The sequence below is a fragment of the Ptychodera flava genome, chromosome 6 (assembly GCF_041260155.1).
Source record: "Ptychodera flava strain L36383 chromosome 6, AS_Pfla_20210202, whole genome shotgun sequence".
Lineage (NCBI taxonomy): Eukaryota > Metazoa > Hemichordata > Enteropneusta > Ptychoderidae > Ptychodera > Ptychodera flava.
This window is the reverse complement of record NC_091933.1, coordinates 19,513,481-19,529,386: the sequence shown is the minus strand read 5'-3', so window position 1 is coordinate 19,529,386 and position 15,906 is coordinate 19,513,481. Positions and strand designations below refer to the sequence as shown.

Sequence of the window (15,906 nt, the reverse complement as noted above, 5' to 3'; positions counted from 1 at the left end):
CGATGTACAAAAGAACGTCCACAGATTAACAATGTCTGCATTTGGTGAAACAATAATGTAAAATATGAGATGAAAGAGTTGGTGGGTCTCTGTCAACATGTAATCTTTAGTGTGCCAGATCTGCGGTTCTTAAAACACGGGGGGAAACAAATGATGAATATGCTCATTTCTGAAAGGCCACCAGAGTGTGATGATAAAAGCAGAATCAATTTGTCACCAAGAGCGTGACAAAGTCCGAATATCTTATCAACTGAGTGGGGATTTTTTCCCCCTCCTGGAGAACCATGACCCGGCAAAGTGAAAAATGCTTATCATGACAGATACATATTGCTGACAGGATGAGTCTCCAGAGGACGTTCAGTTACTACTTTGACAAATCAATATCGATAAGGACCGCAAGAAAGCAGATAACAAGCATTCATATCCAGGGAATATCTATACTGTGGTATGAGTCTGGCACATATCCAGCCCTCTGTATGTTATAATGCTCATGTCAGTGTATGCGAATGAGAGTGAACATTCAGGGACAGATTGCTTGAAAACTGAAACGACACAGAAAAACTTTCCATTTCTTTCCAATTTTGCAATTAATTTTTTGAAAGGAAACATCCATATTAGAAGTACCAACATATATTGACAGCTATATCTTCAAAAGTTTTTTAACAGATGTTTTGTCTAGACAAAGGAACCGAGACCGTTTGCATTCAATGTTGTCAGTGTAAATATCTTGCCTATATTTGAGTTAATTAAATCAATTTCAGCTATCCAACTTATGCAACCAAACAATTAAACCATAAACCCTTGAGAAAACATGTTTTCTAGAGGGTCTATAATTCAGCCAAGAACGGACTACACTTGCATACTAAAGGTATACTGTCACCTGTTCCAACTTTGCCACTGTTACCATGGAAATAGAAAATCTAACCAATCACAGATTTTAAGCGAGTGGCCGCTTTTTAAAAACAGCGCCCTCACATGGGCATTTTGAATACCAAGGAATGCCCCTTTGACAATATATGGGCATATGATGTAGATTACAGGTGACTGTATACCTTTAAAATGTCTGAGAACTTTGCAGAATGTCAACAATCATGTTTTCTGTCTTTATGGTTGTAGTCTTTGGTCCTTATATCCTTGGCATGTATTTCAGTGATGCTCTCTGAGACGAGCAAAGAATTTGAATCCCCGGCTATTCTTGATTGCAGAGAACCCACGTTCAGAATCAGAGATCTAGACTGTACTCTGAATGATAATTCAATCTTTGGCATCGAAGTTAAGATGCACAGAGGAGTTCCAAATGAATGACAAAGAAACACTTGAACAAACCTCTCAATTGCCATATTGCCTGAAAAGTGGAACTGGGAATATGGTTTCATTTCATCTCTTACAGATTGAAATGGTAATTCCATCAGATGGACCTGGGAACTGTCAGTACATGACATGGCCCATGCAGACCTGACCGGGTCAAATGGATCGATTCGGTGAACTGAAACAAACTACTTGATGAATGCCAAGATGTTTTGATTGATTTGCTCAGTAATTGAACACCGACACGGACATGCAATAATCTGATTGGGAAAATTAAGAAAAGACTTGACGGGGAAAATTCACCAAAACAGTTATGGCAATTCTCTAGCTGCACACATTTGCTTCACCAATATGCAGCGACATTCACACCTGAGTGCCTGTCATTCCAACCAAAGTCAGATTCAGATTCAGGTTCAGATATGAACTACAGACTCTTCCCAAAGTCACTCACTTGTTTTGTAGCTGCCTCTGCATTTCTTCCATCCTTTGTAATCTGTACCTGTGGAGGAATTCATCTTCCAGCTCGGCTTCCAGCTCCAACAACTGCTGCTCTTCCGTCTCCTTCTCCCTGTCATCATCACGCTGTGAAGGAGAGACAAGATCAACTAGCTCAACAAGGAAATTAAAACCAGTAACAGACAAGAGACCTGATTTTTATTTCTTTATTAAAGTTGGTGTGTCAGATATGAGAGCACTTATTTCGTACACATCCTAAAATCGTTGAATACTTTTGGACTTTTTTGTGGATGCAGGTTTGTTACTTAGATAGGTATAGTTTCATGCATGCGACATCAGACACTTCTGCAAGAAATCCTGACAAAATTTGTCACTTTACATGTGTGGCTGTTGTTGCAGCCTGTAGTCTGAGTTATTTAAAGGTCTTTTCTAGTACCGGTATTCATCATTTCGTTGGCTTTTGCTACTGGCATTACATTGCCTTTCTAACATTCTTGCATGTGTAATTTCCAAAATGTAATCTGAGTTTATCATTGTGTGTATTTGTTGAATATATTAATATGAGTAGAATAACATAATTTGCAAACAGTCCTATTGATGAAAACAGTCAAACTGAGCTATGGAGTATTGGTATCTGTGCCTCAGATCAAATATCCGTTCAAGCACTATCAGCATTCTGATCAAGACAAAATGATGGATGCCAATAGCAAGACAAATGGAGGTCTACTGGTACATCAGCAGAGATTATCGCATGTGTAGACAAATGGCCGATTTGGAAACACACCACTCAATCTTCGATGAATGAAAAGGAAGTATTTAGATACTGAACACAAAAACGGTATCCAGGTGTTTCATTATCAAAGGATGATGAAAGACAATCCATCTAAGTCAGATCAAACCACAAATCTTTCTCTATTCCCTCCATCTGTCTCTATGTAGGTATGGTGCATTCTGTATGGTTGCACAGAGAGATATCAGTGACATGAAGAATTACCAATAAAAAATTTGAAAACAAAATTCTCTTTTAGCTGAGTGGCTTATTTTCAAAGATTTAATATAAATTTATCATGGGTAGACTTTTGTTTCTGCACAAATTTTTCTGTTTGGACCGCCGGGTAGCAGCTCAGACTTTGTTATGGTAGACATTTGAACCTACACTTGTCCGGCATGTGGCAGCGAGCTTCTTTGCCAGCAGTAGCTTTTCCTTTTCTTGCTCTTTGCGGTTTTCATTTTCCAGTTGTTTATATCTTCTCCAGTCTTCCAGTACGCCCTTGGGACCAGTCTAAATGGTAAAACAATCATTGGCATAGGTAAGGAAAATGACCCCCACATCTACGCTGATTAAGAGTAAAGAGGGGAGGTGCTCAAACTGAAGGTCAGCCAATGCATCAAGATTGAGATAAAATACATAAAATGGGTATTTATGTATCTTTTAAGTAAATTAGAGGTTCTATCATTGTACTGTGTAATGCCTGCTAGGTAATGGCTTGTGGCCTTGTTACTGCTAGCTAATCTTCACCACCCATGCATTCATGAACTCTATGATGAGTAATGGTGGATATTAAGGCAAACTCTCCCACATGGATCCATGATAATTTGAAGCTAGAACTCTTTTTTCTTCAACTTTGCAGCAATTTTAAACTTTGAGTCAATGACAGCGGCTAGGATTCTCTTCACAAAACTTCAAAGCACGCTGTCAACTTGAAATGTTTTGGGTTCAACTTACAGACCTACACAGCATTTGAATCATTAGAATATTGTTACTGGATGGGATTCACAATTTATCATGACCTACATGAATATCATGTCTGAAATCTGGTAAGTTTGAAGGCACTATATGACATATATATATATATATATATTATATATATATATATATATATATATATATATATATATATATATATATATATATATATATATATATATATTATATATATATATATATATATATATATATATAAAAAAAATATATAAATAGACAAATTATATATAACAAAAATATATATATATAGATATATATATATATATTATATAGATATAGTATATATATATATATATATATATATATAATATATATATATATATATATATATATATATATATATATATAATATATATATATATATATGATCAATCAAATTATGTGTTCAACATTGAGTTCCGTGCTTCAACAGTACAATATAAGCATGTCTGCCCTTCAAACTTGACCTCAATCATGACACAGCTTCAGAAAACATGTCAGAAGCTGTTCTTGAGTGGAGACAATTTTGAAATGCAGAAAATGGAGTCACAATTCAAGGGTAATTTCAATTTTCCAGCTGAGGCAAATGCTCAAAAAATGCAGCAGGTAAAGGAGTTTGACCTTCAAGATCAAGGTCAGTGTTAATCCTTTCACCTTCACAAGGAACGGTTGGATGCACCAGATGCAGTGAGGAACACGTCACTGTGCCAGGAAAGGAGGCACGGCTTGAATTGGGAAGGATCCTAACATTTTCAATGACAATATTTTTTTGGCTAACACGTGGTAAAAATACAGGTATTTCAAATCGATACTTTTGACATTTCATCAACATAAAATTTGCAGCTTTCTGTAGGGAAGAGTACACTGCATATTTCCTTCAAATCAGTCTATCCAAAGAAACTCACTTGTGAATATGGCACAATACCTTACCACAAGTAATAAGGCTATAGGCCCAATAGTTCAAACATTTGAGTGCCCAAGTCAATTTTTTGCCACCTTCATAAAATATACCCCAGTCAATTTTTTCAGATTTTTGCCAAAATTTTGATAAAAAACTGTAGCCAATAAAATGCAATGTCCATTCGGTAAAAAATTATGAAAACAATTGCCGAAAAATTAATAAAAATTTGTAAAATGTTGAGCTACATTGTAAAATTTTGGTGGGAAAAATTATAGCACTAGGGTTAATCACAAGATTAAGGGTTTGCTTGGTTGAATGGTTTGGTTCATTATAAACTTTTGGTGGAGATAATATAAAATTTGTTCTAATTTATGGCACTGTCGCACATAACCAGTTATACCCCCCAAAAAAGAACCTGCAAATAAAATTTATGTTAATAGCACAGGGCTCGAATACTTTTTTCAACCACCTGTCCATTGGACAAGTCAAAATAAAAAGTACCTGTCCCAGTGAGAAAAGTACCTGTCCAAAATGGCATAATTTATTCTAAGAAACTATACTAGTTTCAATTCAATTCAACAAACTCATGCCTGTATCATATGCAAACTGGCGTAACAGCGGTGTCGAGATAGCTCTGAGAATCTCCCAATCTAAGAGATTTGAGACGTGACCTTAGAAATCAATATGGCTGCCTCCTGTAAACAGTGATTAGATATTATCGAATTTTATTTTTACTTTTTTCTTACAGGTAAATATCCAAATAATGATTTTCAAAATTGTAAAGGTATCTGCTGTAACTGTGTTTCCGTTAACGCAAAATCCTGCGTATTTTACGCAAAATAGTCTGAAATATGCAAAAAAAATCATGACTGCGTAAACTAATACGCATTGAGAAATGCCGCCCCATGATACGGACGTACTTGGCTTGCACTACATTGCCTCAAGTCAACGTGGTTCAATGCAGGACAAAAATAGAACATATGCTTATGCACCTGCTTGCAAGTGACATTATCATGATATTGCAACATTTTAGACTTTAGCGGACTGCAACTCTTTATGAAACATTTTATTTCATCATCACAAAGCATCATGTCAATCAGTTCTGTACAGACAATGACACTACAGATGCAAAAAATTCGAGAATCCATCGAGTCTACGTTGTTGGTAACACAATACAGTTAATCATGGTCATTAGGTCGCATGTTATTTGGAAAGTGTTTACGGGTGACGATTTACACTCTGTAGGGTTGCATCTTGAGAGGTCCCGCTGGACTTTGATCAGTATCTGCTTTTTGTTGGCCCTTTGAAAACACTAATTTCATTGTCAGAAAGTATTTTCTTTGAACATGAAGTCATTAGGCTGCTCAACGATCATATACGAGACATGCATCACGGCATTGCAAGTTGCTATACCTTGAAGCCCCCCACGTTATTGTTTTTTGTTAATAGAGCATGCGCATTAAAGGAAACCCCCAAGTTCGACAGAAAAGACTGCCCAACTCACTTCAGATACCGATTCCCAACGACACCATACGCGTTGTTGATATATTTTACGCAAATAAAACCAAGTTGCGTAAAATCGTACGCAGGTTTTGAAATTGTAACGGAAACGCTGTTATATAAATTTAAACTTATAAATTTTTTGCTGTAGTCAATAGGTTGAAATACTGGTTGCAGGCTGAAAAAACCTACCTGTCCACTTGGACAAGTACTTTTCAAAACTACTTGTCCCAGGCCAAATTTCACTTGTCCGGGACAGGCAGACAGGTATTATTTCGAGCCCTGTAGCAGCCATGTTAGTTTCTGTGAACTGGGTGTTACATAGCCACATTTTCTACACGGTGTTGCAATTTTTCACCTCCTGCTGGGCTTTGACTTGGTTCATTCACAAGTTGTTCTGAACTTTTTGAAATAAAATTACATTTGATTCTGGAGTACCAGTAACTGTTATCAGTGAAGAATATTAGGATGTTTAATATAGGCTGCAGACATCTGTGACTTTCTGAGAAACAACATACTGGCCAGCTCATGTTGAAGAAGCCCATAAATTGCATGTACTTGGCACTATCAAGAGTCTGTACACACAAGATATTTTTTACAGTGAAGCTGAATCACTCTCGTCTCAGTGTAGTATTGTTTGTGACGAGGTTGAAACAAACTATTCTCTATACACTCTGTGTTAATCAAGAGACTTTTTGTATAATTTATTTTCATAGATCTGAAAAAAGCAATTGAAAGTATAGATTATATCTGCTGAAAGGAAACAAAAGATTTAGAGTACTTTTTTTAATTGTGCATTACTAAACTTGAGGAAACCACTCCATAAGCCATCATTCCATAGTTTCACTTCATTTTTACAAAGTGTACCGCCGTGTTAATTTTCTCCGTAAAAATGTTAAATGGTCTGTCATCACATCACCACGCAATAATTTCTTTTTCAGGAAAAAAAACCCTGCAATTTTATTATTTTGGAACGCACTTCATTATAATTGATAGAAATAATGAGAATATATATTGATAGAAATTAAAATAATGAATGATGTTATTTCAGTGATAAAACAGAAACAGCACATTGAACTGATATAACATTGACAAAAATATTGGTCTCATTAAAATACTTGTATGATGCATGGAAGAAGTGATGAAGACAGTACTGGTATAAACGAGAAAAGCCTTTTCAAAATTGACTACACAGTAAATGGTTGACGGTGTACTATAATTTGCAATATGTATGCTAACTGTAGTTCTCTCTGAAAATGTTACTTTATCGTCAGTCACAACACGATTCTAAACTTTATGACAGACTGATTGCATGGAAAAACAGCCTGAATCACTGGATGAGAAATTGTAACACTGTGCGAATGCTCGATAAAGGCTTGCGTGTGAAGAAGTTAAAAAAAGCTCTGTTATAGGCCGGCAGTCACAAAGCAAAAAAATGCCTCTATACTTGAACAATTATCATAAATCTGCTCTTTGATCCCGTGATCAATCCTGGTTTGTGCTCTGTGACTATTTTTATTGCGAAGGAAATTTCAGGAATGGAAGCTGTAATTCCTCTTTACAATTGAAGTTCTGACGGACTTTTCACATGTGAGGGAAGCGAAATCTTGTTGTGCATAATTGACAATCAGCTGACCAATGACCCAAGAGAAAGATTAATTAAGTTCCACAATAAATATGGAGGTTTTTGCCCCCCTGCTGATGCATAGGAAAGTCTTGATTTACTAAGTGTGATGAATAATGGTTATATGTTCTCAGGCAGAATGACACACACATTACTTAAAGCTGTAAATTGGGAAATGTTTGAAGCATGTAGAGCTTTATAGTTTGCCCTGGGAGTGTTGAACTACAACTTTAAAGGAAGCTGTGAAATCATCAAATCTTCAAGAGGAAATTAAACTTTGATGTGAATAGAATGTGAATTTTCAATGAATATGACAAATGCATTGCAGAACCTTTGAATTAAATTTTCGGCAATGGCTGTGTACGGAACAATAAAGATTCTATCATAGAATGTGCAAGATTTTCAGACTGGACACACTGGACATAATTACAAAAAATACTTTTATGCCCTATTTGGAAATCTTTGACTGCTGAGTTAATTTTTGCAAGTTCATAGTTTATAGTATAAAGTGCATGTTATATAAAACAGCTGTCATCGATTTGGTGAGAAAACTGCTGCATGTTCTCTTGAAATGAAAACATCATATATTAAACATAGGGCCAATGTCCCTGAAGCTACTATAGACATGGATACTAAATTAAGTATTTCCTGACTGTATGAAATTATCTCACTTAGGTCATCCTAGGGACTTGTAAACCAATGTCTGACCAGCAGTTTTGAAAGAACAAGCAACTCAACAGTTGACAGAGCTCTGCTGTGTTATGTGGAGAATAACCTTTTGTGACACATGTATTGATGAAGAAGGTAGATATCTTTGATTAACATTGTGAGTTCTGTTGAATAAGTTGAGACTGTACATACTCAGAGAAAGCACACTGAAGATACAAATGTTTGAAACTTAAGAAGTTCAAGGTCATCAAAAGCATTATAAGGACTCTGGAACTTTCATTGCACTGTTTACACAGATTGCATAATTGCTATAAATAGCACATGAGGAATCTTACAGCCCAGCTTTACCATAAAACCCCTATCACTTTGACCACTCTTTTAATAGACCACTCTATTTTTTTCCTCAAAACTTAATTTCATTTTATCCTTACCAAGTCAACCATAAATGGAAATTAGAACTTTCTCTATCTCTGTCTCTATCTCTATTGACTATTTTGAGCAATTTCTTTTAGATAACATACAGGGCACAATAAATGACAGTTCAGAATATGTCAAAGTTGGGATTCAGGAAAGTTGCCTTTACATGTTTTAATCCTCCAAGATGGTAAGCATTTCACTATGAACTGTCAAAAAAAGTTGAACTTTCTGATAATTCTACAATAAAATTATTTTGGCTTTGATGATTTCCTAATTAATTCAATTATTTAAAATCATATTAATTATTTTTTTCTGGTGAATTGATAGGGTTTATACAGTACAAGAATTACATACAATGTAAGTCAAATTTTGACCAAAAATGACAAAAAATTCCTTAAAAATACACATTTGCATATTTCATCACAATTTGAACAAATCTAAGTTGGGTTACCCCTAGGGACCTGTATACCAAATAACAAAGCTGTCTGACCAGCGGTTATGAAGAAGAAGATTTTTTACCAAAAACACCTTTTTTGGCATTAATTTGCCTATTTTCAACAATATCAAAAAATTAAAAAAATTAGTTCAAAATTCTCAAAATCATATTTTTCATCTACACAACAAATATCAAATCAGTAACTACTGCGGTTCTCAAGATATTTGAGTGGACGGACGCCTCACAAACGGACATACATACATACATACATACAGACTGACGACGGACGCCGGACGGCTACCCATCCCAATAGCTTCTATAGACTATAGTCTATATTAGCTAAAAAGGTGACACTTGGTTGGATCAAATTTTACCACTAATTAGACAAAGTAATTTGTTTTGTTGATGGTTCTGCCACACATCCTCTCTTCGCCCGCAGATTCTCCTTTGGACAATGACGGACAGAGATTTTTTTCTTTTCTGTTGAATTGTATGCAAAATTCAGGGCAGATGAATATTCCACATTGATAAAGAATCATTACCATAAAATTTCAATACTGAAACAATGCTCATCAATATAATTTGCATAAATTAATACTAATCTACCATGTATCTTGCACTGATAGTTGAATTAAAATGATCAATAATTTGCCAACACAAGAACATCATGAATTTTATTCAATCATCCACAACAACTCCGATGACTTGCATAATTGTTGAAAAAGAGGGTTTTATCACTTTTTAAAGGCGTCCTGAATTTTACAAACTTCTACTGTAACAGTTCACTTTAGACTATCTAATGTTACTTTACAAGACTAAAATTCATATATATATATAATACATATATATATATATATATATATATATATATATATATATATATATATATATATATATATATATATATATATATATATATATATATATATATAGAGATAGAGAGTACAGAAATGCTCTCAGATTTATAACTGGTTGACTAGCTTATGCATGCATGCAGCTATGTGAAACTTATATGACATGGACAGTGTCTCTATGGCTGTAAATGCCCTTGAGTGTCCATTGTGCACAGAGCAAAAATTGTGATTTTTTTCCCTTGGGATTCAGTAGAGATACATTATCTTTGTTACTATACGGAAAGAAAATAAGGAACTACTTTGGATCTTACAATACCAGTTTATTTCTGGATGCTGACATCAAATAAATTCAGGATTGAATCTAGTGATGAGTGTCTTTTATCTCAACCTCTTAATGGTGCTTAAGGCTTAGAACACAATTTTTTTTCAGAGCTCTGTTTGTTTTTGCATAGAAATTCATTACGTGGTTGATTGTTCTTCCTATGAATTGATTCTGTTACTTTACATCCTGAAATTCTTTCTAAACATATCATAAAAAGTGAAACAATAAACTTAGAAGTATTCTGATTATCAATGGTCCAGTTGCCCATGTTCTCTGTAATAGAAAATCCTACTGTAACCTGAAACAAGTCCCATTTAGACTATACCTGCACACTGGTGTTCATTTTCCCCTTGACTTAAAATTTCAACATATTAAAAATGAGCATAAAATGCACTGCTGTTGTCAATCTTGAAACGTCTATTTGATAATGGACTGACCCACTGTGATGGACAGCTTTTTCTTCTACTCATGAATCTAACGTTTATATTCACGAAAAGTATATCATACTTATTCTTTGACTAATTTTACGTTTTACAGTTTCAAAATATGGTATTGTCCAACTGAATGCATAATACAGTTAACATTTAGTTACAGTACCATACTTTCAACCTCTTAACAGACTGTGTTTTGTGAAATTGATGCAACACAAAAACATAGACAGTCATTTGGATGGGAACATTGCATCAACAGTGCAATCACAGATCATTCACATGTTAAGACTTTAGGTTTTCATATAAAGACAACGACGAGAATTATAATATAGCAAAAAGGTCTGAGTCTATAAACTGTGGCAACTATGTAATTTCAACAGAGTGACATAGCAGATGGGCTTTTGATAAATTTAGACATTCTTAAGATACTCCTCTTCATCACTCAGGTGTTGATGGCCTCCTAGTCCCACTGGCTATGTGTACTGTAGCTTGTTGAGTCCGACTACTCAACAAGCTGTAGTGTACTTTGTGCTACGGCCGTAATACTTGACACAAGTTTTGACGCTTTCCAGTGTGTGCAGGGGCAGATGCTATTGAACAGTGTATTATGTTTCATCCCAAACAAAAATACGATGCGTTTTATTTTCAATTTTTTTCAAGTTATCTTATAACTAACTTTACAAAGCTTTTGCTTGCAAATCTTCATCAAAGTAAAAACTACTAAAGCTGGGCCATATGACCTACACTGATGCAATCAAAAGCATTGTGGGATTGCAATGGCAGAGACTATGCAGTCAGGGAAAATATTCTTTTCGTACTGCAGTACCAAAAGTGTCTGCCTTAAGCAGCCCCCTGTGTGAGCTATTAGATTCCATGTCTTTATTTTGGCTATAAATTAAAAAGCAGAATCTTGACTGAGTTCAGAGATGAGCTGCCAAATATAACATGGGCTTATACACTTAGTATTTTGCCTCTAGTAGCCCAATGGACAAGTGAACTATTCAGCTAGTAACATGTTGACATAGTCATGCAGCCGGGGGAGACTGAAGCTAGGCTTGTGATCTTTCTTTGACTTCTAGCCCTGCCATGGGGTCCACTTCATTTTAAAACTTATAGGTAGCCCAACATAATATGATATGTCGGCCCAAAACAATAAAAGAAAAGAATAACCCAAATGCGCTGGTGAAACCACATGCAATCATAGTCCTACAAATAATAGTTTGGCGAAAGTCTATGGCAACACCATCCCCTAAGATTTAAGGTTAGTAGACAGTATAGTGCTTTATATTCATCTGGTGCCTTGCACAACGTAACCTTCTTGAAATGTGTTGACTGAAAGCTGAGTTGAAGAGTTTGGTTGCAGGATGAGATAGGTAATGAAATCTTTGTGAGTTACTGCATCGTTTGCACAGTGTTTGGCAAAATGGAGTTGTTCTAAGGCCCTGGTTCTGAGGACAAAGAGGATTTGGTGTGCGGCTATGAGGTGGTTTTGGTGAGAGGTAGTTTAGTGGAAATTGGCAATGGAACATTAAGTGGTGTGGTGTGACTTGCTTTTGGTGTAAAGTGAATTGGAAATCCTACTCTCAAGGGACAGTGAGTCGGAAAATGGCTTGTTCACCCCTGAATTTGGTGCTATTCGGTTTAGCAACAGAAAGTGGAGTCAAAGACCACTGTCTACGGTTTAGGTATGGATAAATTGTCTTACCAAGGTTCAACACATAAAACTTCTGAGAAAATTCATAGACCCTCCAATGGAAAAATTTTATACATTTTTCTCAGCAAATATACACATGTAAAGAATAATAATGTGCATATTTATCTAACAAGGAAATAAAAGCAAGACTATTTCTAAGGTAATTCATTCTACGTGTAGTTTCATGTGAGACAGATATCACTGAAGACCTAAAACCATCCTATATGGATAGATAGACATCAATATACAGTTCGATTTGACGTGTTATTTGAAGACATTCATAATTTACTTTAATTGACTTTCAAAATAAGTGTACACAATATGAGTAAGAAATAATGAGTCAATTTTGATCTGCATTTCTCTCCATGATGCCAAGAAGTTTGCCTTTGACAGGGTACTCGTACATCATTGTTGCTATGGTAACAACCTCATCACAAGATACAAATATACACATGGTGACTCATGTAAATTTCCTGAAAGGTTTGTTTTCGGAACTGAAATAATGAAAATATTCTTACATGTGTTGCAGAACCACTGTAATCAGCGTCTGGCTCTGGCTCATTCTGACCTCGAATTGCCCCTTGTCTGGCATCCTCCTCCTCTTCATCCTCACTGCTGCTGCAATAATATTGAGTTTTCTCACCTAAAATCCTATCTTCCAGTGTAGCCATGGCTGATTATGCCCCACTGTGTGTTGTTTTCTTTCCTCTCTCCTAAATGCTTTGAAGACACACTTCAAGAAACGACGAAATCGGAATAGAAGTATTTCTGGAGATAGATGAATGAGTGAAGAAAATGATGATGAAAGTTTGTTGACCCCTCGTATCTGGTCACAAGATCCCCTCTCGGTTAGGAGCTCTATGTTACCAATTTTATACGTTATCGCAGATGTTCAGTCGCGATTTTACGTTCAAACTCTGGTGTTTTGCAGCGCCGAGGCTATATTTAAACAAAAAGAAATGTCTCGATGCAAAGAGCTAAGAGAAGGCTGCCATTTTGTACCGAAAGGCGTGCTGGGTAAAATTCATCATGGCGGCGTGCACGTTTGAAAACTCTCCGCTCGTTGTTCTTGAGACAAGGTAAGAACTTGTGCTGATCGGATCGGATAGTATTGCCCTTTGTGAACTCAGTCGGGAGTTTATTTCAGACAAAAACGGGAATTACCTTGTAAGACATGCAAACCGCTTTTCCTGTCAACTTAACGCTCGAGCGTTGGCAAACACATGTCATTCATTGTTCAGTTCAGTACTGTGGTGGGTGCCGGTGTACTGCTGTGCCATTTGAATGGGTGTACAGTACGCATGGACAGAACAAGCGTGTAACACGCTTGTTCACAAGTTCTATTTTGCACATTATGATCCTGCTCCAACGGAATTTAGTACCGTTTCATTTAAGTTCTTGTTCTGATTTCATGCAAATAACGGGCCGTAGGGCAGTAGTTTGACAAAACTTCACGATTGCCTCGTGGGGGCGCTGACACTAACAACATCAATCTGGTTCACAGCATGGGGAGGATAACTATCGAACTGTACTGGTTACATGCACCAAAAACCTGCCAGAATTTCGCTGAACTGTCCAAGCGTGGATATTACAACAACTGCAAGTTCCACAGAATCATCAAAGACTTCATGATCCAAGGAGGAGATCCAACAGGAACAGGTTTGTAATATTCAGTTGCTGTGGTTTTGCGGACGTGCTCGCTGTGAACGTTTGTGGCTACAAATTGTCCATGAAATTCAGAAATGAGGGTAACTACAATTGTCATACCAGTGCTTTTAAGCATCGAGTGGTCCTCAAATTCTGCTAAAACTTAACTGCTTGAATTTATACTATGCTTAGAACTATATATGCAAAAGAAACAGCATTTAGAATTGTTATTATTCAACATGTCCCAATGAATTGTCTGTAAATTTTGTGATGAGTAGGAGACAATATTTTTTAAGAATCCATTAAAAATATAATGACAAAGGGATAAACTGGTATTAACAGAAATCATGCATGTTTTTTAGATTGAATGCTATTCACAGCAGAAAGAACTCCTCCTCCTGATACTGCAGAAGCGAACGTACCAGAATTTTTGATATTTCATCATCTGTACATTTAATTTCATTGTCAGTGCTTTGGAATATGCTGCTCCCATTGTTTTCAGTGATCCCGGGCTTTAAGAGGGTTGCAACAAATAAATAAGTACCTGTACAAAACCTGCTTTTACAGAAATGCTAATATTTGTTCCAAAGTGCATAATTTCATTACGTTCCTTTTCCAGGAAGAGGAGGGGCTTCCATCTACGGCAGAAGCTTTGAGGATGAAATTTCTCCAGAACTGAAGCATTCGGGAGCGGGTATTCTATCCATGGCAAATAGCGGGCCAAACACCAATGGTAGCCAGTTCTTCATTACCCTGGCACCGACACAGTGGCTTGACGGCAAGCACACAATATTCGGCAGGGTGTACGGTGGCATCAGTATCGTCAACAGAATGGGAATGGTAGAGACCGATACGGGGGATCGACCTGTCGATGATGTTAGAATTATGAGAGCATACCCGACCACACCGTCATGATCTTGAGCACCATCAAACCCTGAACTCTGGAATGTGTCGGCTTTGACTTGACAGTTCGGGATTATTCATTTTGCTGTTATGACAGTCCATTCAGTGGTGTACCAAGTCGTCCCGGTAGACATTGTCTGTCTTGATACTTAACTTTCTGAGAATTACGGTACTTGCTTTTAAATGTATTAAAGAATAACTTAGCTGCCAAAGAAGTCACAACAATTGTCAAAACTATAAAATCACAGATATATAGTGAAGTAGTTTCAGTCCCATATGTCATATTACCTAATGGTCACCCTTAGTTTCATTGTTATTGATTATACCAGGAGAATATCTGTATAAACATATATATTGCACTTTCGATCAACACTGGGCCAAAGTCACTCTGCACAACATATGAACTCATAATTTTCACTGCCTTTACTAGTAAAGTGTGTACTTAAATTCACTCTGATATCAACTTTGCCTGCTCAAAGAGGACTTGATAACCAAATGTCACTAGAGAGAGAAAGGTGATGGTTGTTTACTGGCCACCATTTCTCATACAAGAATGATGCATATGTAGGTGTCCTTCCAACTACATCCTACAGCTACTATACCTTTTGATTCGGAAGTTTCACCCGTTTGTTCACCCCAGTTCCCTGTAAATAGGGCCACAATCACCTTTGAAAACAATGGATTTTGGCCAAACCATAGTGATGAAAAGGTGAACTTAGTACATTCATATTAATTATATATATACTTTTCGACTTCTAGATCATATTTTTGTGAGATTAAAAGAAGAAATACTCTGTACAGGTTTGCTCTTGTGCCAACTTAACCTCAGGTGCTTGCTTAAATAAAATGTGTTCAAATTTGATAAATGAGCTTGAATAGTTAAGCATTTGAGTTATCTGTATGGTAGGTAACATGCATATTCAAAACACATTTCCAGAAATCTACATTGCGCAAATGTTAAAGTGCATGCTTAGCCAATTTTGATTTAGAATTGTGAAGAG

General features: G+C 36.2%; 2 protein-coding genes across 3 annotated transcripts in view; one reads left to right on the top strand and one right to left on the bottom strand.

Annotated features, from left to right (window-relative positions):
• Window positions 1-13,627, bottom strand: part of LOC139135075 (phosducin-like protein) — an 86,521-nt gene extending 72,894 nt beyond the window's left edge. Inside the window, exons 1-4 of one of the 2 annotated variants that reach the window (XM_070702304.1) lie at window positions 13,520-13,627; window positions 12,874-13,123; window positions 2,921-3,046; window positions 1,760-1,890 (exon numbers count right to left, since the gene is read on the bottom strand). In XM_070702304.1, coding sequence (XP_070558405.1) covers window positions 1,760-1,890; window positions 2,921-3,046; window positions 12,874-13,026 — 410 coding nt within the window. In that variant the 5' untranslated portion in view covers window positions 13,027-13,123; window positions 13,520-13,627. Of the gene's footprint in view, window positions 1-1,759; window positions 1,891-2,920; window positions 3,047-12,873; window positions 13,387-13,519 lie in introns of those variants that run through there. The other variant, XM_070702303.1, reaches the window with a different exon arrangement.
• LOC139135077 (peptidyl-prolyl cis-trans isomerase-like 1) lies at window positions 13,363-15,774 on the top strand. The gene is made up of 3 exons (XM_070702306.1): window positions 13,363-13,434; window positions 13,860-14,014; window positions 14,622-15,774. Exons 1-3 carry the CDS (start codon window positions 13,385-13,387, stop codon window positions 14,915-14,917), a joined length of 501 nt encoding a protein of 166 aa, XP_070558407.1. The 5' UTR covers window positions 13,363-13,384; the 3' UTR covers window positions 14,918-15,774.
• The last annotated feature ends 132 nt before the right edge of the window (window positions 15,775-15,906 follow it).

Bases quoted from the DNA above. Each gene is read 5' to 3' on its own strand.
- LOC139135077 (XM_070702306.1), top strand. From the start codon at position 13,385: ATGGCGGCGTGCACGTTTGAAAACTCTCCGCTCGTTGTTCTTGAGACA. The intron at 13,435-13,859 runs GTAAGAACTTGT...TCTGGTTCACAG, and splicing joins CTCGTTGTTCTTGAGACAAG to CATGGGGAGGATAACTATCG. The intron at 14,015-14,621 runs GTTTGTAATATT...TTCCTTTTCCAG, and splicing joins AGGAGATCCAACAGGAACAG to GAAGAGGAGGGGCTTCCATC.